The following is a 21045-nucleotide window of genomic DNA, read 5'->3' on the forward strand; positions in this document are numbered from 1 at the left end:
ATTTGATACACATTTCTTTATAATTACACATATGAGTTTAATTTAATTAAACTTAAGTGATTGAAACGACTACCAAAATAAGCAGTAGGTATATCAATTCCTATTCGAATTATTATTCAACGTTAATGAATTAATAACGTAAAAGATAAAATAAACGTACAAGATTGAGAATCGAGTCCTGAGAAATCAAGATACAAGATCTATTGACTATTTTAGATTTTAATCAGGGGTGTTGTATGTTTTAAATAGAAAGAAAAGCAATAATTTCAACAAAATGATTTATTTTATAATAATCAAAGGACTTACACAAAGGAACGTCAAGCCGACAATGACAAAAACGGCTAATAGTACTCAAGTACATAGCTACTAAGGAAAACCAATTATTTTTATTAAATGCAAGTAATATTCGAATAAAGCCATTCTTGTAGATTTTAGCCAAGTTGGCTTGTCTAAAATCACGTCAATAATTAATTATTGATACACCTAATACACACAAATTATAAAATCACAGTTTTTTGTAACAATCATATTTCATTTTTCGATAATTTCATTATGCAAAACAAATGGTGGGTCAAGTTTACACCGTCAATCAATCTTAGAACAAATCGATATTATTTAAGAATAATATCTGTAATGATTTTAAAAATAAAAAAATAGAGTTGAGGCGGTACCTACATTAGAACTTAACCTACAGATTTGAAAAGCGACACTCATACACTCTCAATCTAGACATAGAGATGGACCGTGACAAAATACTACAATTATTTCTTGCGTTTACTACTTCTCAGCCGCCTCCTGTTGCTCACTACTGTAAGGGTCTTGCTCCTTGTTGATGTTTCTGTAAAAAAAACAATTATTACTTATTATACTCCCGGGTCACACATATATATTTACAACAAAGTAATAGTTACAGATGAACTAATATAGAGTAAGTTACACACTGACTTTCTCGATTTAATAATGTGTACAAAACATTTTCAGTAAACTATGTTTACACACTGACTGTCTTTCAAAAACAAAACATTTTCAGCACTTGAACTTCAATCGTAAAATAATTACGCACAAACATACAGGTCAAACAGAGAAGCTCCTTATTTTATGGAGTCATTGAACTTCCAAAATATATATGATAAAATTTTAATGAAACTAAATAAAAGCTACTAAGTATATAAAGAAATATGATCTAAAATCGAATGAAGGCCATGCTGTTTCAAGATGGTTAGCAAAAAGCTTTACAACACTTACTTTTAGTAGGTTTGACTGCTGGTTTCTCAGGCTCTACAACTGTAACTTCTTTCTTTTCTTTCTTACTAGTGTCCTTATCCTCCTTCTTGTTTGCGACCTTCTTACTTTGCGTTCTACCAGTACACTTAGGAACTACTTTCGATTCAACCTCTACTGACTTACTACTGTCAACACTACCTTTTTTTCTTGTGACTCTGGAACTTGGTTCCACTGGATTCTTACTCCTCATAGACCTTGTGCATCTAGTCTGAACTTGGGCAGTTTCTTTCTTAGCACATGCCTGTTGTTTCAAAGCTTCCATTTTCTCCTTTGCTTCCCGTTTCTCTTTTATTTTGTACACTTTGATCATTGCTGGAGTGTAACCTTCTAAGCCCTCAATTGGTTCTTCAGGCTCCTTCGGTTTCCCAGCAACCTTCCTCTTAAAAGCTGCCACCACTTCCTTCATGGCATAGGTAGGATTCAGATTTTGTAAGTAGTCTTTTTGCATCAGTGGTGATTGTAGATGTGAGTCACTGTTCTCTGATGCATTTGATAATTTCCTGATCCTATATTTGCAAGTTTCATCATCTACATACTCTGTATTCACTGCAGCGGTTTTGCGTTCTGCATTACGAATTATGTCTTCTGGGTTGCCGGCCAAGATCTCCGCCCAAGTAAACTGGCGCGCAGAGCCCATAAAATTACCAAACTTGCCTATACTATTTCTGTGTTTTCTTACTCCCCTGCGTTTCTTTATGTTCTTCTTTTTAGATCTTAAGTTTTTAGGCGATAGTTTTTTACCCAATATGTCATGTGGCATTAGAGACTTCTTCAACCGAGCTACTAAATCCGCATCTGAAATGAAGAAGTTTCGAGACGCGCAAGGCTTGCGGATTCCATCACTGGATGAGTTTAAAGTTTGTTTTAATAGTTCTAGTTTCAAGTCATTTTCAAGGGAACAAAAATTTTCTCTTTCATATGTTTTCTTGATGCCATGCCTTGCTAAGAAACTGGGAGTAGTGTTTTTCTTTCCAAACCTGTTGGAGTAATATAGTTTACGACTCATTGGAGACATTGGTGCTTCATTAAAACTTAGACACACTTCCTTATCACTAGAACAGCCATTTTTCAACAATTCACTTTTAAATAAACTCCTACAATAGTCATAATCAGGTTTCTCTGTAAAGTCAAGACTTGTGACATATTCAAGGTATTTTTCCATGAATTGGGGATAGAATTCAGTCTTAAAACACGTTTTCAACAACAATTTGATGTCACTCATGAAGTTTTTCTTCAATGCATGGACTAGGTCGGGCTCAGCTAGTACCTCTGATGTTTTCCAAGGCAGGGTTCCTGTTAGCCAGTCTAGCAAATTATAACCAAGGGTTTCCAGATCTGATCTTCTAGAATGAGCTCCAATATGTGAATCTCTTGAACTATACTCCAGTGTACCATCATGAGCTTTTCTGGCATCCATACTGAATTCTTTATGCATACCATCAGAGTCTAGGAATTTGGAAGCCAAACCATAGTCCAACAAATAGATCTGTCCATTAGTTTGTGATAGGACAGCTTCCTGGAATAATTCATCAACATTTTCAGGCTCACTCTCTCTCTTCTCCTTAGCATTCCGTTTTCTAGTATGTTCTTGAAACTCTTTAGTAGTGCGAATTAAGTTTTTGCCGCCAAAATCATCAAGTAGTTTTTGATAGGATTGATCAGAACAGATGGAACTATTCATATCCTCATAATTGACGTAGTTAGATATCTGTCTGAGATTGAATGCATGATGTCGGTGGAGAGTCCTACTGTCTCTGTCTGACAGGATTCTACGAAGCTTCTTTTTGACATTAGCAAGTCTCTTGTCGTTATCATTTGTGTCATCTGGGCCCTTGTACTCCTTGATGATGAAATCTTCATCATCATAGTAGTTAGAGGTTCTTCCCTTAGTAGGTTTCACTCTCCTGTGTTTACCAGATAACACAGCCAGCTCTTTAGTGTCCTTTTGGAATGACGGAGTTAATTTTACAAATGGAACCTTTCCAACTCGTGATCCATCAAAACCAAGCATTAGATTGGAGCTTTTTATGTCAGAATGTGTGTATCCTTGGCTATGTAAGTACTCCAATACATCTAGTATTTGTAATGCAAGTACTAGAACGTTTTTGAGGTCCAACACTTTAGTTCTGGCCACGATTTTATGTAAGTCTATGTCATAGCGAGGCAGTACAAGGAATCTGTATTTAGTGCCAGTGTTTTCATCTGTGAATGACCCACTGGCTATGTAGACAGGCATACCAATACGTTTTTGCTTGTTTTCTAGTCGCCATGCTTTTACTGAGGACAAAATAAACAGGAATTAGTTAAATTAAATGTATAAAATTAAATTTATTAATTTAATAACTAACTTAGTACCAAAAATAATTGAATATGTTCCCTTATCTTTAACTTTGACCTTGAATTTTAGGTTGGGTGGTTGATAATGTAACAATTTTATAAACAAATCATTACAAATTATTAATAAATAACTCGACACTTACATTGTGAAGACTGTGCAGTTCTGATGAGGCAGTGTATCTCCACGAAGAGAGGTCCATTACTGTGAGGTTCTATCTTGACTACATATCTTGCACTTAATTTTGTGACCTCCTTCTCAACATCATCAGAAGCTAAATAAATACGACCAAAACTGCCTCTACCTGTAATAAGAAACAATAATAATGAATTAAATTACACATAACTAGAGTTGAATCACTTCATTGATATTAATGTGTCATACAAATTACAGAAAGGAAAATACAACTTGAATTATGTAAAAACCATATGACATAAGTTAATTTATAATTGTTATGAATAAAGATCAATTTAAACACACATAGTTCACATTTACTATATTGATACTTAATTCATACTCACAACATTAAAAATTAACCATGTTACAATGTTTTTTTTTCTATCAAATATAATATTATGTAAAATACATTATGCTGGTACACAAGACATGTAGTTTTGTTAACACACAGTCTGTGTTTATATCAGGCTATGAGTAAAAAGTTGTTTGTCAGGTTTCAAACTAGTTTCATCTCTATGTCTCAATGTTTTTATACATTCATAGGCCTTGCTACGCTTTCATTGCAAGAATCTAACCTTGTGTCTTAATTATAAATACTTGATTGATGATTATTTGAGCAATATTTTATGTTATTTGGGGAATCATGTGTTTATAATGCAATGTTTGTTGTATTATTATTAATTTATTTTATTTACAAATGAATATCATTAGAAACCAAGTATTTATCATTGGAAAAGAATGATTCTTTTATATTAACAGTTGTGAGACATACTTAGTATGTTTGTTTATTAACTAAAAATAATGGTTTACTAGCAGAGTTTTCTCAGTAACTTTGTGTGACTTAACTATTACAGTTTTAGTTTCTCTAAAAAGGGAAGATAATTAACTATTATGTGACAAATATAAATAGGTATATCAATATTTAATCAAGTTTGTAAAGGTTTCACAGCAACTATTACTAAAGTTGTTTGTTAACATAGCTTATAGCTCAAAATACTAGCTAAAGATTATAGAGAAACCGATAAATATTAGGCAATATTAGTACTGATGTCATTGCATTATAAGTAGTAAGATAAACCACTTATGATGCACATGTGAAACGAGATTTAACTATGATTTAAAGTAAATATTCCAAGTAGGTATGTTTGTCAAAGATAATGGTTAACACCTGCTATTTTTACCGATGGCATCAGCTGACATGAACAATACAGGAACTAGATTGAGTAAATACTTTTTACTGCTATTGTTATTTAATTTTTCCATAATTAACTGTACCAGACAGTATTGTATTGATGACAAATGGTAATTATAACAAAAGAGTGCATGTTTATTATGCTCAGTGGGTCACCTTGCAATTTTTAGTGGTCTTTACTTACCAATAGGCTTCCCGATTCTCCATTTCTTCTGCAAGACATCAGTAAACACTATCCCAGGGGGCAAAGCCTCATCATCACAGTAACTCACGTCCAAACTAGGACTTGGAAGTTCTTCCACTGTCTTAGTTTTCTTCTTGGGAGGCATAGGCAGCTGCACTAGTTCTGTTCCTCGTCGCGGCATTGCGACCACATCCAGAATTTAGTAATAATACCAGTTCAATGATCCTTCCTGCTGATAACAGTTTTAACGGTCGTAGACGAGAGCCACCAACTGTAAACACAAACATCGTTATATAAAGCTTTTCTTTAATCTAATAAACTATAACGTGCTCAGCAATGTGACAAGAAAATGAAATTATCCGTTAATTTTTGTTCCTGCAAGTTCACCCTACCTTCTCATAGCTAATTAGGCTACAATACGACTATACACCAATCACTTTATAAAATTTCCTAATACTTATAAACAATTACTTTAATGAAATAGTTCACTTGTGAGCATTATATTATTTTCAAAAAGTTATTCAACTAAATTAGCACGAAACATAACAACTGATCAAAATTCCGCCATGTTGTTTGTATCAATAGAGTAGAGACGTTCAAGTTTCAAACGACTTGTTCTAGAAAGAAATTTAGTCGATTTACTATTTTCATGAAACAAGATATTTATTTCATTTATTTAGCCACAAAACCAAAGATTATTCTAAATTAGGAGAGTGATGTTTATGCTATTTATATAATGTATCAATTTATATAATCACCATCATAAAATAACCAAACTTTCTATCATCCTTCAAGAGGAAAATAAGAATAAAAATTATATAGTAAATATTTGATGCACAGTTACTATGCATTTTTAACTGACACCAAAAGCCAAGCCAAATCATCAATTTGGAAAAAAATTGTAACGCAAAAAAGTCTCAGTAGGTTTATTGCATTGCCAATTGAAATAGTATTACCACAGTAGGCTACTTTTCTAAAATCTCAGTAGGACTTATTTCTACAAAATTTTCTTACTAGTCAAATTCAGTACTATTTTTGAAACGTCAAATTCAATATTTTCAATTAATGTAAACATAAAATTATTCACAGATAAAATATCCATAATTTGTTTAACGGTTAAGTTACACCGTTATTCGATTACTAGATCAACTAAATTTGTTGTTTGATCTAATTAGTCGATTATCGTTGCTCCACTCTACGTTAAGAAATCAATGACCGGGTCTTTCACAATAAAGAAAAAGTAAATATTTTTTTTTACTAGATACTTTCTAAGGTGGGCGCGAAAATTAAAATGAAATGTTAAAATTATTTAAAGATTGATTATTAGCACCTGTATAGGTTAGTAAGTACTACTTCTACTAACTTTGCATGATAATAATCTTAGAAAAAACAGATTGCATTTCACAAAAAGAGAGTAAACAGTAGTATTTATTCTTACTATCAGTAATTACGCGTAAATAATGTTGTTGTACCCAAGTTCCCAGATGGTGTTCTAGACGTAAGACGGCCACTGACCAGTCACAAACGGCGTAAAAGTAAAATGCACCGTATTATATCTACACAAGTATCTAATTTGTTTAAGTTGATAACAAACCTAAGTATTCTACTTCGCAATGTTTACTTATCTTCAAACAGTTTCATCATAATGTGCAGGAAACTTCTTACGAAGATTATGCTTATCAGCGGAGCAAGCAAACTGAGGTTTACATATCGGGCTTGTCAACGGGATGCATAATAATAATATGCATATGCAAGAGGGCGAGGGCCGACTTGAGCCCTCTGGTTGAGTCGGCCGAAACGCAACGCAACAAACTTTTTCGACGTCTTGTTTCATTCACGAGTCGGTCGTCGAGCGTGAGGGTCGTGCGTTTCGTTGCCCGCCGCCGCCGCGAGAGTATCGAACGCGATGTCTTTTTGTTTATCAACAAATAAAAAATGTAACCAGTTGTGTTTGGTGACATAAAAATAAAACGATTTTGTGTTTTTATTGCTTACACGTTGTTTGGATGAGGAAATGTTCAGTTAGCGAAGCTTGGAAATAGTGTTTGAAGATGGACGGTGCGAACGGCGATTCTGATCACTCTATGACTTGGGAGGACTTTTTCGGTGAGTAAAGTTAAAGTTAGAAACTTTATGGTTATTGGAATAAAGTTTTATTTAACAAAAACGATTCACACGAAGAAAGAAACGATCCTTGCTCTACTTTTGCGTGTTAAAAAAGGAAAAAAAAGTTTTGCAATGTTTGGAACTCCACGGTCCACGGTCATGAATTTCCCGAGGCGGGAAAGGACTGGTTTTGCTCAGCATTTCCACTTATGGTGTGTGTGGATTGCGTCCGTTGCTTACCTGGGCCTTCTTGCATCAACTATGCGGCATCAAGTACCTACGTACGTAGTACTACGTGATCAATCATTGCCCACAGCTAGATAGGTATATAAGTAGGTACTTAGGTATTGTATTCGAAATTATAATGATGTATAACTAAGTTTGGTATCTAGTCTGTTGATAGTTACGCTTAAAACGGAGCTTATTGTTAGGATTTTATGTGAAAAGACTATCATTTAACCAATATGCACAAATATATGTATTTAGACCGCAGGTACAATGTACAGTCAGCGAGAGAAGTCTTCACTGTTAAATAAACTTTATAGTCTTATAACACAGGCACTAAGGTATCATACCTACAAGTTTATGTAGACCACTTAAACCTGTTTTAAATACTCCACATAAAACTATAATATGCAAACTCTTTAAACGTACGTTACGATATGTAGGTACTTATACGAAAATCTAGTAACTAGCTATATTCCTTTTTATTGTTTTTTAAGGGGGGATAATCATCCAATGACTTCTCCCGTCTTGGGCGATGCGAGAGGGAGTGTCAGACTATAACTGACTAAAAACCACCCTGTTCTTACTTCTGCCCTTCGAGCCGGAGCCCCGGTAAACACGCGAGTTAGTCCGCAGCTTCGGATCAGGCAACTACCTACATTATTAGGCACAGGAACTGTTAAAACAAATCGACAATATAACATAATCGACTCGTACACAACTATTGTAATCTAAATTTAAAACTGACTGTACTTTAATGATCTGAATTGAAAAATAATAGGTTTTTTTCGTCTAATAACCATAGATTGACCTTTTTTATTTGTATGTTTCATTTTAAATTGGTCTATTATCGTTAAACGTGATAATAATAGGTTTATTGTAACAAGAAGGAAGATTTTAAACGAACTTGACAGTCTACACAAACGAAAAAAAATATAGGTACCTATTTTAGTTCCTAGTACATCTACATGTGGGTAGTTGAGTAAGTAGTTAGTTAATGTAAACTCTTATTATGCTACCCACCTACTTATTAACTTGCCTAGGTAATCCAGTCTTGATATGATGATGATTAAAAGAGTATGTAATTTGAGCACTAGTTTTTTATGCAAATATACATATTTTTTAAATTGTTTGTAGCAACTTTTTTTGGTATTTTTTATACTTACCTGTTTCTGATACTGGATACCACGATCGTGATTATTGTGACAGGTATTCAGATCTACACTTATTACTAGCTTCTGCCAACGGCTTCGCCCGCAGTCTCGTGTAGCCTGTGTTATTCTACTTCTGTTCCAAATTTCATCTCGTTCGCTTCAGCCGTTTTGAGTTTTTGACGTGATTGAGTAACAGACTTAAACACAAACATACTTACAAACTTTTACATGTATGATGTAACTATTTATTGGTTTCAACAAACCCTAACTGGCTTTAGGCTTCAATTTGTACCGGCCATCATCCCTATTCCTATTATATAAAAGTAAATGTAAAACACCGAAAATAGCTTAGCATTTAGCACACACCTAAAATGTGCCCTAAGCTCACTTACTACTTATGAATGAAACTCCCGAAACCCACAACAGTATCTAAAATAGCACAAACTAGCTAACTGCACGCGAACTAGTAGATATATTAGATAGTAACTGGCTTCAGAAGAAGGCCACTGTGAATCGATGACTCACTACTCACGCAAGATGTACCACGGTTGAAGCTACGATGATGTTTTAAAGTAATTATTGAATACATAACATCAATATGTTTTATTACTAAGAGAGATGTATGTAAGACACTCGCTTATCGCCTGTTACTTTGTTCAATTATATTTATTGGGCACAACTGACGGTCTGGGACAAGAATTAAATGATAGAAAGATGATTTGGTTTAAAGATGACGTGTACGAGAAATGATTTCGCAAATCTTAACATCGTATATGCGTTAACTACCAACCCGCTTACTGCCAGGAAGGCGAAGCGAAGATGTGGCCGAAGATGGAGCACACAGACTTAGAAAATACCTATTTACCCTGACCTCGAAAAGAGGCGGGTTGTATTTCTAAAAAAAAAATTAAGACGTCAGATTGTTCCATTCCCTGGCTGCACGGATTAGGAACGTGGATTCGAACCGTTTCGTTCGCACCCAAGGGACGTTCTAAATTCTATAGCACAGTAGTATAAGTTACATTCTATATTCTGTAGCACAGTTGGAAGCGAGGAAGGTGTATCTCAGGCTATCTAAAACATTAACTCTTCCCAAACACAACAATATAAACATCAGGGAAGAGTATTAACATAAATAGTTCATTAGCTTACTGAGTACCAACACAAGTAGACAATTAATAGGCGTTTATCTCACACAAGAATGCGACAGATAAAAAACGTATCAATAGCTTGTAATAACACTACCTGTTTACTACGGAGACACAAAGAAACACCTTTTAAACAAAACGACTTAATCAACTTCATTGTGTCATATTATTCACAAGATGGAAGGAATCAGTGCCGCCATTGTTACACTGCATTAATGGCGTCGCTTCCTTAGAACGCAGCCGTTACACCGGATGTTCGATTAATTTGAAATTCGACAGTTGGCGCCTTTAACGCGATGAAGGTTTTATTAAATGCACCGAAGGATTTAAAGTGTCCTTATTTTTTTATGGTTTTTGTCGGTAAACAAGCAGACTTTGATGGCCTAATGACGTGTGCAAGTATTAAGAACATCCTTGTTTTTCAAGAAAAAGCAAAGTGTTAAGTACTGTATTACTTACTGTACCCAGTAATTGATATAGTCAGTCATATCTAGTTTTTTAGCTTGAAGTCTGGTTTCGGTAGTCTTATTTAGCGACAGACGCACAGGCGGAAATGTCCCTAATTCTACTTAACTATTTATTGTGTGTAATCAAGTAAATATTTTACTACCTACTTAAGTACAGAACAGATGTTTCAGATGCATTTCAAGGGCACGCGAATGATTAAAATGTTTACTATAATTAGCTCATCTCTCAATCACTGTTGTAGTTGTATGTCTTGTCAATATTATGGCGTAATTTACTATCCTTTCTAGTTTGACCCGCCATATTGCAAACATCATTGTTTCTCAATCAAAACAATTGCATGTAACTATTTTTTTTATTCACGACAAGTTCGAAATATCAGCCGATGAACTTAACAATATTCTATTAAATGGTGACAGAGATTGGAGATTGCAATGTTGCACGATTGTGTCTGTATCCTATTTAAGTTAGGTTATGGCAATAGATTATCTTAATCTCTAGATTTTATCGTAGCACATGAAATCACGCTGATTTTGGGCACGAACAATTATGGTGACTATGTGAAGAGAAGAGATAGATACAAGTTTTCAATACTTTTGTTGTACCTACGTCATCGGTATCTTCTTAAATCAGACATAAATTATTGACAATAATTATTATAAATTGAGGATTAATTTGTCAATTGATGATAGTTTTTTCTCCGTTTTTAACCGACTTCCCAAAAAGGAGGAGGTTCTCAATTCGACCGGTATGTTTTTCTATAATTATGTGTAGGTAAAGTATAACGCTCTGGTCTCTAATGTTATACAATTTTACTTTAAATAAAATAAATAAATCCCCTAACATTGCTAAACACCTAATGTTATTTGAATGTGTAAATTTGGAAGATTGGCAAAAGCCAAGTAATTCGTGCTAAGTGCGAATTGCGTTAACAAATCCTTATAAACGTAAAACTTTACAAAAATAAGTAAAAACTAACGCGTGTTTGTGTTCGTCACGTTTTCCGGCAAGTGATAAAGAGACACGTGTTCAAATTATTGCCTCATTCATACAACTATGAAATCCGAAACACCTGGCTTTCGAGATCCTATTACATTACCTACGCTAAGGGCTTTGAACTCCCTACTTCTATTCTAGTATACCAAATATTATGCAGCAACAAATATATGTAATAAAGAATTAATTATTATGTTATCGGCTTACTCACGTAACGTTTTGACGAGGAACTCGACTAGTTTCAAGCCATGCTAGAGACTCATATTCATGAGCAGCATTCCGAGACACGACGCGGCGATTGTCGCGCTGCTACTCTGTCGTGAGTAAGCCAATAACATAATAATTAATTTAGTATGTCTCACGAAAGTTACAATAAAAAGTAATAAAGAATGTGTATCTTTCTGTATATCTTTCCTCTTCTTCGGTGATGACCGCACTACATTTTGAGTAGTCTATAGAGAGTGTTAAATTCTCTGATTTCGTGTATTGGCAAAGCTTCCGGTGAAACCGCACGGAAACGTTACCCAGATGGCTACAGATAATTTCACGTTTTACAAACAGAACCTAAACTAAATTTAGCTTCGGCCTTTGTATACGTTAAGACCACCGACACCGTGCTTATAATTTGCTGTTTTTGAACTGAACTGCCTAAGAGAGAAAGAAAGCCACACCTACAACAGTTAAAAATAAATTATAACTATTCTCACAAGTAAATAAGACATTTGCGTTTACCTTCTGTTCGTTTATTTGTCATGTACTGCAAACGTATACTTATAACAACACAGCAATACTCCAAACCGCATAATGCTCAATTAAAATACCAGCACCGGTGTAAAATATCAGGCAGACTTAAGGAGTGTCACGTAAAGTGTGTTGATGAATCAATATACCCGCTAAAATTGAGCCAGTATCAAACGCATTGTCTCTGATCATTAGTCACTGGCTTGTGCAATCTATTGTGCCTGTAACTTAGCTTTTAGTGGCTAAGTATTGCGACAAACACATTACCTATTGAAGTGCTCGTAGGTAATTGCGATATCTTGGGGTAAAGTTTTTAATAAGTAGCTCACAACATTCACTTTATTCTGTGCTCTTGGTATAGAGTATATGCTGTAGATATGTTAGTCAAAAAGGGGGGTTTGAAGGGGGGTTCTGAAACCTGAAGAACCTGTCGATCTGCATACTCATTACCATATACAAAAGTTAATGATAAGTTTCCATCTCGGAACACTAAGCGGAAATTGGCGCGCGTTGTTGAGTGCACTTAGTGCATGAATATGAAGGGCCAAGTCTTTGAAGTCTAGACGAAGTGGAGAGCGTCTGTGTTTCGTATCTTAGCTCTCTATCAAACCTATACAGAATTGTTTAATCAACTGTCTGGAGGTAGTACAAAGCGATCGAATGCGAGATGGAAGTCTAACTTTGTATTGTTTATAAACATTGAATGAGTAACCGGTAGTTAGCTGCGTTTGTTGTAATGTTATGGAACTTATTGATATTTTCTTAGGTTACTTACCTTCCTCTTGCAAATTGTTCAGTATGGACAAGAAACTAAGTTTGTACTTATACTACTTTACCAGAAATAGCTTTATAGTAGACGAAATAAAATGATATTCGAGTTATATCCGAAAATAAAGTCACTGGACTAGAAAAAAGCTTGTAAAAAAAGCGGAATGATAGATTTATAACCAACCTCATAACATAACTTGTAAACGCTGGAGAAACCAGTAGGACTTAAATAAGCAATAAATAATTTCTATGGCGCGAATAACGTTAAAATTAAGCAAACACCTGAAGGTAGATGATGAAGTGGGCTAATAAATACGAAGATGAAACACATCTTTCATATCGTTGCGTTGGCTAAGACCGCTGGCGCCGGCGGTTTCCTGCACCCGACCGCGTTTCAGATTGCAATACCAGAGTAGGTTTGATTGCAAACTTTGCAGCCAATATTGGGTGTTAAGATTTGTGCCACGTTTACTGCGGCCAATTCTTTGTTTTCTTTTTGGTAAAGCTTTTTATGGTATGGTGGTGGTTTATTATCATGTATGGCTATTAATCATAAAATACAGGGCAGACAGTGCCTGAATTTTTCTACTTTAATGTCTATTACGGATTTTTTGACGGAGTTTGGTTAGATTTAAAAGATATGACAAACACACAGCGAACATTTGACCAAACATTACCGACCAATGTTGCTCCAAACGTTGGCCCAACAAGACGGAGTAAATCGAGTGTTGTATGCCATGTGTCGCAACTGGCGTATCAAGTTAATCGTCAGCGGCAGAGGTGCGCGCGGGCCGCCTTACGAACAACTATGACTGATGACGCGGATACTTGCTTCTGACGTGACATAGTTAAAATGGTAGGTGTTTAACTGATAGCTTTACTAATTTCAGTTAACTATTAGTTAGTTTGCGTGTGGTTACTTATTCATATTTATGTTTCTATGAAGTTATGATTACTAACGTTCGGTTGGTAACGTAATACGAAACGGGTTTTTTGTAGCATTGTTTTGTTTTTTGTTGGTTGCCAACCTCGGGCGGTCGCTGACTTAAATCGCAGCGACTTATGTCCATGGCCGATTATGGAGCTGCAAAAAAATATTGACCAAAAAACGTTGTATACCTAACCTATCTGTCGGAATTTGTAGTGGAATCAAATAACATTGAAACATAACCGCCTATGACGAATGCTGCTAAAAAAGTGATATTACAAATCTGTAGGTCTACTCCGGTTCTCGAATGCGAAGTTTCGTTTAATCTTGAGCCGTAGGTTTTATTGATTTACTAATAGAATTACTTAAAATAACGTTTTATTTTTAATTTCAAATCCAAATCTTATTTATCTTCATTTCATTCGTTCATTTTTGTTCACAAAGGTTCGCGATAAATGGAATTGTAGTATGAAATCTACGAAGTTTCGGACGAAACTTCATTTTTCGTTGAATTTGAGTAGGCCTCCTTAGACTTGCACATTATTAGACAACAAAAATCCAATCAGACCTTACTGAAATTCTAGATAAAAAATCCTTATAACTACGAAACCTTGTTACGTAAAGAAAACAATATGCATGTTCCACAGAAACTCCTCACATGTCATAGACAAACATTAGCATTGTCATAGACAACTGTCAGCTGCCATTCGACCTGTTTGGTAACACAGGCATTTATTGCAGAATTACTCTATTGTTATATGTAGCTAGTTAGCTACCTACTGACATGTGATAGGCTGCGTTTCGTCAGGGTAGTGACAAAATCAATGACTTGAGTAATATTGGAGGTTTAACTTAAATAGCAATAGATATTACCTACTAGGTACTGATTAATGGGCAGACCATCTAATAACTGAAGCTGCGGGCTACCTAGCGGGTTTACCGGGGCTCCGGCTCGAAAAGCAGGAGTAGGAACGGGGTGGTTTTTACAGTAGGAGTCTGATGCCCGAATACTCAAACGCTACTCAATTTTAAGACGCTCTCAAATGTAGTACTGTCACTATCAGTTCTTTATAAAATGACAGAGATAGCACGATATTTAAGTACAACTTAAAATTGAGTAGCGTTTGAGTATTCGGTCGTGACACTCCCTGTCATTGGATGACCTTAATTAACTAGTCTTCTAAACATCCAAGAGATGTAACTGTCTGATAAGAACCTTTTAACTATGTTGATACTCTTTGGAACGAGCAAATAACTTCACTAGAGGACTAATCTACAGATTGACACTTCTTATTTTTAGTTGACGTCCAAAAGTGCTTTTTGCTGGTCAAATTAGGCTATGATTTTGACTTTGAATTTTCTGGAGAAAATAATAATTTGCGTATTTAGAAATGGTAAAAACACTTACATTGATTGTAAGACGCATTTAAATAAATTGCAACGTTTTCGAACCGGGCAGTGTAAGTGTTTCGTAATAATGACAAGATTGCTTCGCTTGCACTGCAGTCTGCACCGGTAGCGCTACTTACAAGTTTTCTTGCAGGATGCATGTAAAGTAAAACATTTTTGTAATTAAATCTTTTATGATTACTTTATTGAGATAATTAAGTAGTTATGTAATAAGGAGGTTACTTTGTAAATTTACTTATTGATTTAACTCAGTTGTCGTGGTAAACAGGAACAGAAAGGCATTTGTCTCTGTTGTAAGCATTGAAAATTGGGATAATTTATTGTATGCAAGCGAGTGGTATACCTAAAGGGCCATCATCATCAGTCGAGAGACGTCCACTGCTGAACAAAGGCCTCCCCCTACCCCTACCTAAAGGATCACGGAGTTTATTCTAAAGTAATGGCAAAGCAAGGAGAAAATCAGAACCTGAAAATTAAAAATATTAAGCTCTTTTAACTCCAAAATCATTCGCCCCAAATAGTCACAGCACAGTCACGTTCGTTTCACATTTAATACATCAAACGGCGTGGCAGCCATATTAAAATAGTCCCTAAAAGCGGGTTACCTATTCCGGGGCTTTTTAACGTACGTTTTGATTTAAGCCACAGTTTACGGGTTACCTAAGCTTTATTTTCCACGTTCAACTGACTGTGTAATCGTAGTTTGCGCCACCGATCATCCGTCCGCAAAACTGGACAATGATCCTTCTGTGTAGCCGAGACATTTGATTTTAAACTTTATTACAAGGTATGTGAGTGCATTTTAAACTGTTGGTGCTGTTAGTGGCGCATTGTACCGTATAGCAGTGTGGGGGTATTAAGCAAGCGGATTACGAGTTTGTATGTTGTTTTAATTTTCATGTGAATTATGCAGCTTTTTTGACGTATGGAATCGTGGAGATAGTGCGGTTATTGCAAAGTTTGTGTTACGTGAACGCTGGGGTGTGAAAAATACCAAAATAACAATTATTTTCACTTATTTAGTCACTGAGCCCAGGTTAAAAAGCCGTTTTTAAATTGCCTGGTGATCTGTAATACACGTTTTACCTACAGTAGACACCAGTCTCACGTTTTAATAGTTGTTTGCTGTATATTGTTGATTGATGATGAGAGAAATAAACGAATATTTATTATTATTAAAAATTCTCTACTAATCTTGAAATACCTTATTTTCATAAAGCTGCACAACTTAATTGAATATGATTACCTATGTCCAGCAGAGTTTTGGATGAGTTTTTTACTTAGCGCAGACCAACAATGGTTACCTGAATCATATCAAATAGTTAATGTTTCATTGAAAAAATCCATTTCACGTACAAGTGCATCCGATATTCCTCGGATCTCGTGGCCCGCATCATCTGTATGTTGTTGTTTTTTAATTGATGACAGACATAATTTCTCGTTCGCACGCTATGACGTCAAAATGCTACTAAAGTAATTACGATCGCCATGCTTACTGCTTATTTATTGCACTTGTACCATGATTATACCAACGTGGTCTAAATAGAATACAAATTAACGTTCAATAAAACCGATTTTGACAATATAAGTTTTTAAACTGACATGGTCACTAACACTAACGTTAGAACTTAAGACGGGATATTTACCATGTTTATTTATGTCTATGGGTTTCTAATATTTCGGCACTGTTGCAAGCGCCATAATCTATATTAATATTATAAAGCTGAAGAGTTTGTTTGTTTGATTGTTTGTCTGTTTGTTTGAACGCGCTAATCTCCGGAACTGCTGGTCTGATTTGAATAATTGTTTTTGTGTTGGATAGTGCATTTATCGAGGAAGGCTATAGGCTATAAAACATCACGCTATGACCAATTTCGAGCAGAGCGGGTGAAACCGCGCGGAAGTACGTAGCTAGACACGGATGAACCGATTCTGACAACCCGCAAAAATAGGGTTATTCTGAAAAAAGTCTGCTCTTAAAACAATGTGTTCAAAGTTAATTCAGGGGCGTGTAAAAGTTTGATGGGTGTATTAAAACAGTTATTAAGACGATTTAAGCCAATCAATATACCTTTTATAAGCGCCATATTGGATCCCCAAATAACTGACTGAGTAGGGCCGCCGCCAACATCAGTCGTTTAGCTCGAAACCGTTTAATCTCAAAACCATTAATTTTATCATCACGCACGCTTTGTTCAGTTTCGAAAATGATTGCCCGACGCTTTTGAACACTAAGAACAATTTAAACTCGCATTTATTACCCATTTAGTTAATTGAATCAGCCGTTTAGCGGTAGGTAGGCAGTAAAAACTACATGAAATCGAAGCAAGTCACGATAATTTTGAACAAGTAGTGAATATAAATAGGTTACAACTAATAAGCATATTTCTATAGAAACGTGCAGACTCTGTTTTATTGTTCAACTTACTATGCATCAAATTTCATTATAATGTAAACAAAATGGTTTATTGCAGTACGCATGCGCGGCAACGCAGACGTACGTCTAGACGGGGAGGCGATTCTCGTACGTTTTATATTTTGACGCGCCAGTGTATCGTGACCTCCCCGGCGTCTCATCTCGGTCCCTGCATAGAGAACTAAGGGCCGTACAAGGGGTCAATATAAAATGGTTAGAGTAAACTGTCGAAAGTAAAGATTTCGCTAACCTTGGCGAAAGGCCAAGGGCTTAGATTAATTGAAATATACAGTTTATTTTATTTAGGAAGTAAATTATATAGCGATTTGGAGATAAACTTGTATATTTACAATTGATCTATCAGTCTAAAAGGTCTCTTTAGATAAATATAATAATATTGATTTAATAGGTTTGGTCTGCCAGCCCTACCATAACATAATTTAACATTTATAAAGGAAGCACGAACTGTTAAAACAATAAGCGGATCTTATAAATAATAAATGAGTTTCATATACCAATAATAAATGGACACTGAAGAACACCGCGTCTATTACTTTATTAGTCGTTAAAACTATTTTTTATTTGACCCATTCTTTATCTATCTATCTATCGAAATTGATGTTCGACGGCTGGCGAGCCGTAAAATCCGTCTTCCCAATGCGGGTTTGTTGATAACACAAAACTAAACGGAACAGGAAAACGGGGCTGCAGTAAAATAAGGGCGCCATTTTATTATCTGGGGTGTGGAGTGATAAGGAACAGGGCTGCTACACGATGGCGAAATGTACGCAAACAACGTTTACTTTGCTGAAATGTTTGACTTTATTCCTAAGATACTGACGCGAAAGATAACACGCATACATGGATATATTTGTTTACTTATATATTGCCAGAGTACACTTACCTACACGAATATTAAAACGCAATTTTATGACAATTTGAGTATCAAAATGAATTAATTTTATCATCTTAACCCGTCTGATATTTATATTATGCAGTCCAGGTATAAAGTTATTCGTGATATTATTGAGAAATAATATTTGAATAACAGTAAAGTAAGTACTTCACATTTAAATTTTATTGCCAGGTCGCGATCGCGATCGAATACGGAATAAAATCAAAAATTAAATTCCCGCCGAAACATGGCGGCCATGTTGTCAGAGAGAACACGTTTTATTATAAGTAATTTGCTGTAAATAAAATGTTATGGACTTATGGAATATTGCTCGTATTATGTGTAAGAATCTGAAAAATGAGTTCGTTCTGGCACACGAAGGGTATTCAAAGAATTCTGTGAAAAAGATGTTGTCATGCGAGTGCGAGACCTTTTTTTTTGAGTTATTATCTTGCCGCCTCAGATAAATTTGAATTATGCGGCGACGTCGGGACAAATAAAACATGCGTTTATTACAGACGAGACGTTTCTGATTAAAACTGCATTGTGATATCCATTTAACAAACATTTCGAGTTCCTTTCATTTTGTCTCCAAAGTTCAATGGACGCGGCTTTAGATTTAAATTGTTAAGCTTATCCTTAATCTTTGAATTTTATTGTGTTTCGGTTGTAATGCGACAGAAGGTTTATTTTTTCTTACCAGAATCTAAATATGTCATTGTCTTTTAGGGATATTTTTTTCAATCTTTTTCATTTTCATCGCCATTTACCGTTTTTCACATATATTCAAACATATTTTTCCCTATTTCCGTTGTCTGCCACCCTTGGCTCGTCACGTCTGTAGATTGGGATAGGTCGGGTCGATAGTCGCGCCACCCTCGCCGGTTGTAAGCATAATGTTGCCAGTCTTACGGTTTTACGGCCAACAATGTTCAACTCACACGTTCCATAGATTGTATGCTTCATACATATGTTATTTGTTGACGTTTAACTTTGTTAGGGAAATAAGGAAAGGGCAGAATAGGCAATAAAATGTAACTAGGTAGTTATTGTGATAAGTGCAAGAATTTTTTAAGTAATATATTTTTGTTGTTTAGACTTTTGAAGTGCTTAGGCATGTGTGCGATACACAATATGTCTCATTTATGTAATAGATACAATATTTTGTGTTTAATACTTCACGAGATAAGTTTAGAAATATTTTAATTCTAAGGTAGGCAAGTGTCCATCTATATTCCCTCACTGTTACCGTTTACCCCCTACCAGGACTCTAAAAAAAAGGACATTAAAACATGAATTTAGTGGTTCTATATTTCTATTTGATAATTTTCATATTTGCGTAGATAAAAAATAGCACTATTTTGGTTTAAACGTGTAAGTTGTGCGGGAATATCAATCATAAGCCCAATGCAATCAAAAACAGTCGTAAGCCAGGGCGGCTCATTATCCTATTCAAATGCCAAAATTTATAACGAATGGTTTATTTGTTTGTGTGAAAGAAAAGGTTACTGCCACTGTTCCCACCCTCTCGAAACCTAATGAAAACACACCGGACAAAATGAAACGTACGCCAAATACATTAGTTTAGTGCGGTAGGATTGATTTATTGCTAAACACCCTCGGTTATAGGCGCACAGAATAGCACATCACTCAGGGGAACCGAACGTAATTTGTCCCGAACAAAAATACAGCTGCGTCTGACGTTTCATATTTTTGCAGAATAAACCTCTATTTCGCGCGGTTTAAAGTCCACAGACTAAAAATCGTGTACAGATTATGCTGAACTTGTTAAAGTTTTGAAAAGGTCTTATTATTAGTGGCCAGTTTAGTGAGATCTTTGGTTGTATTGTGATGTTGTACTTCAAGAGGTCTTAGTTAATGGTTTTTCTCAAAATAGGTTTCGATGTAAGCGTTCATTGTTTCGGTTTTACGTCTAGTTCGTTTTGCTTTATTTTAGGACTTACTGCGCGGTAATACGACTGATTGTGTTATGCTGCGTGATAATCCTCGGGCCGTGCTTGCATTCGTGGGAAACAGAGATCGATTTTTGTATTACGACGTAAGTTTGCTCAAACAAAACGCATTTATTTTTTTATGAGTGGCAAGAGAAATATTAAGTTTAATATTTGATGAATTCGGCTCGTGTTGACTTTTTGGGGAAAGAGTGCGGATATGCGGCAAAGCTTTCTAGGATATAGATCATTTAGAGGTGCCAAAAATATCGATAACGGGCACCTCGATGTTTGATTTTCTCACCCATTAAATATTGTTATGCATTATAACATAGGTTTACGGTTACCTAGTAAATTCCAGCCGTTAACAAAAGCAAAAACTAGAGTTAAAACTACGTTTTAATGTAACAGAACTAACTGTTCGTTCGCGTCGGTACGTGTCCAAACAAGGTGGAATAATAAGCCATGTCTATTTATTCCCGGGCTTTGCTCCCGACTGCCGACTTCGAAGACAGTAGCGCGGACATAGGCCTCCATGAGCTATTCTTGATGTAAACATTACACACGGGTGATTCGCACGCCTCATACCACAGATAATAAAATTAATGGCCGAACGGGGGTCAATGTCCTGTTCATTTACACCTGATCTTGATTTAAAATTAATTACTT

At 35.4% G+C, this 21045-nt stretch overlaps 2 protein-coding genes across 2 annotated transcripts in view; one reads left to right on the plus strand and one right to left on the minus strand.

Annotated features, from left to right (window-relative positions):
* Positions 1-264: 264 nt before the first annotated feature.
* On the minus strand, positions 265-5759 carry LOC118276743 (uncharacterized). The gene is made up of 5 exons (XM_035595252.2): positions 5565-5759; positions 5173-5443; positions 3765-3923; positions 1246-3561; positions 265-838 (listed from the first exon to the last, which is right to left on the minus strand). Exons 2-5 carry the CDS (start codon positions 5351-5353, stop codon positions 762-764), a joined length of 2733 nt encoding a protein of 910 aa, XP_035451145.2. The 5' UTR covers positions 5354-5443; positions 5565-5759; the 3' UTR covers positions 265-761.
* A 1102-nt stretch (positions 5760-6861) lies between these two features.
* LOC118276600 (uncharacterized) overlaps positions 6862-21045 on the plus strand; it is a 116003-nt gene continuing 101819 nt past the window's right edge. Inside the window, exon 1 of the mRNA XM_050699752.1 lies at positions 6862-7278. Within this exon, the coding sequence (XP_050555709.1) occupies positions 7224-7278 (55 nt within the window). The 5' untranslated portion in view covers positions 6862-7223. The remainder of the gene's footprint in view (positions 7279-21045) is intronic.

Source organism: Spodoptera frugiperda, chromosome 17, assembly GCF_023101765.2.
Source record: "Spodoptera frugiperda isolate SF20-4 chromosome 17, AGI-APGP_CSIRO_Sfru_2.0, whole genome shotgun sequence".
NCBI classification, from domain to species: domain Eukaryota; kingdom Metazoa; phylum Arthropoda; class Insecta; order Lepidoptera; family Noctuidae; genus Spodoptera; species Spodoptera frugiperda.

Coding starts and splice junctions, on each gene's coding strand:
- LOC118276743 (XM_035595252.2), bottom strand. CDS start 5,353: ATGCCGCGACGAGGAACAGAACTAGTGCAGCTGCCTATGCCTCCCAAG. Junction 3,924..5,172: donor GAGAATCGGGAAGCCTATTG/GTAAGTAAAGAC, acceptor TTCTTATTACAG/GTAGAGGCAGTTTTGGTCGT. Junction 839..1,245: donor AGCAGTCAAACCTACTAAAA/GTAAGTGTTGTA, acceptor TTTTTTTTACAG/AAACATCAACAAGGAGCAAG.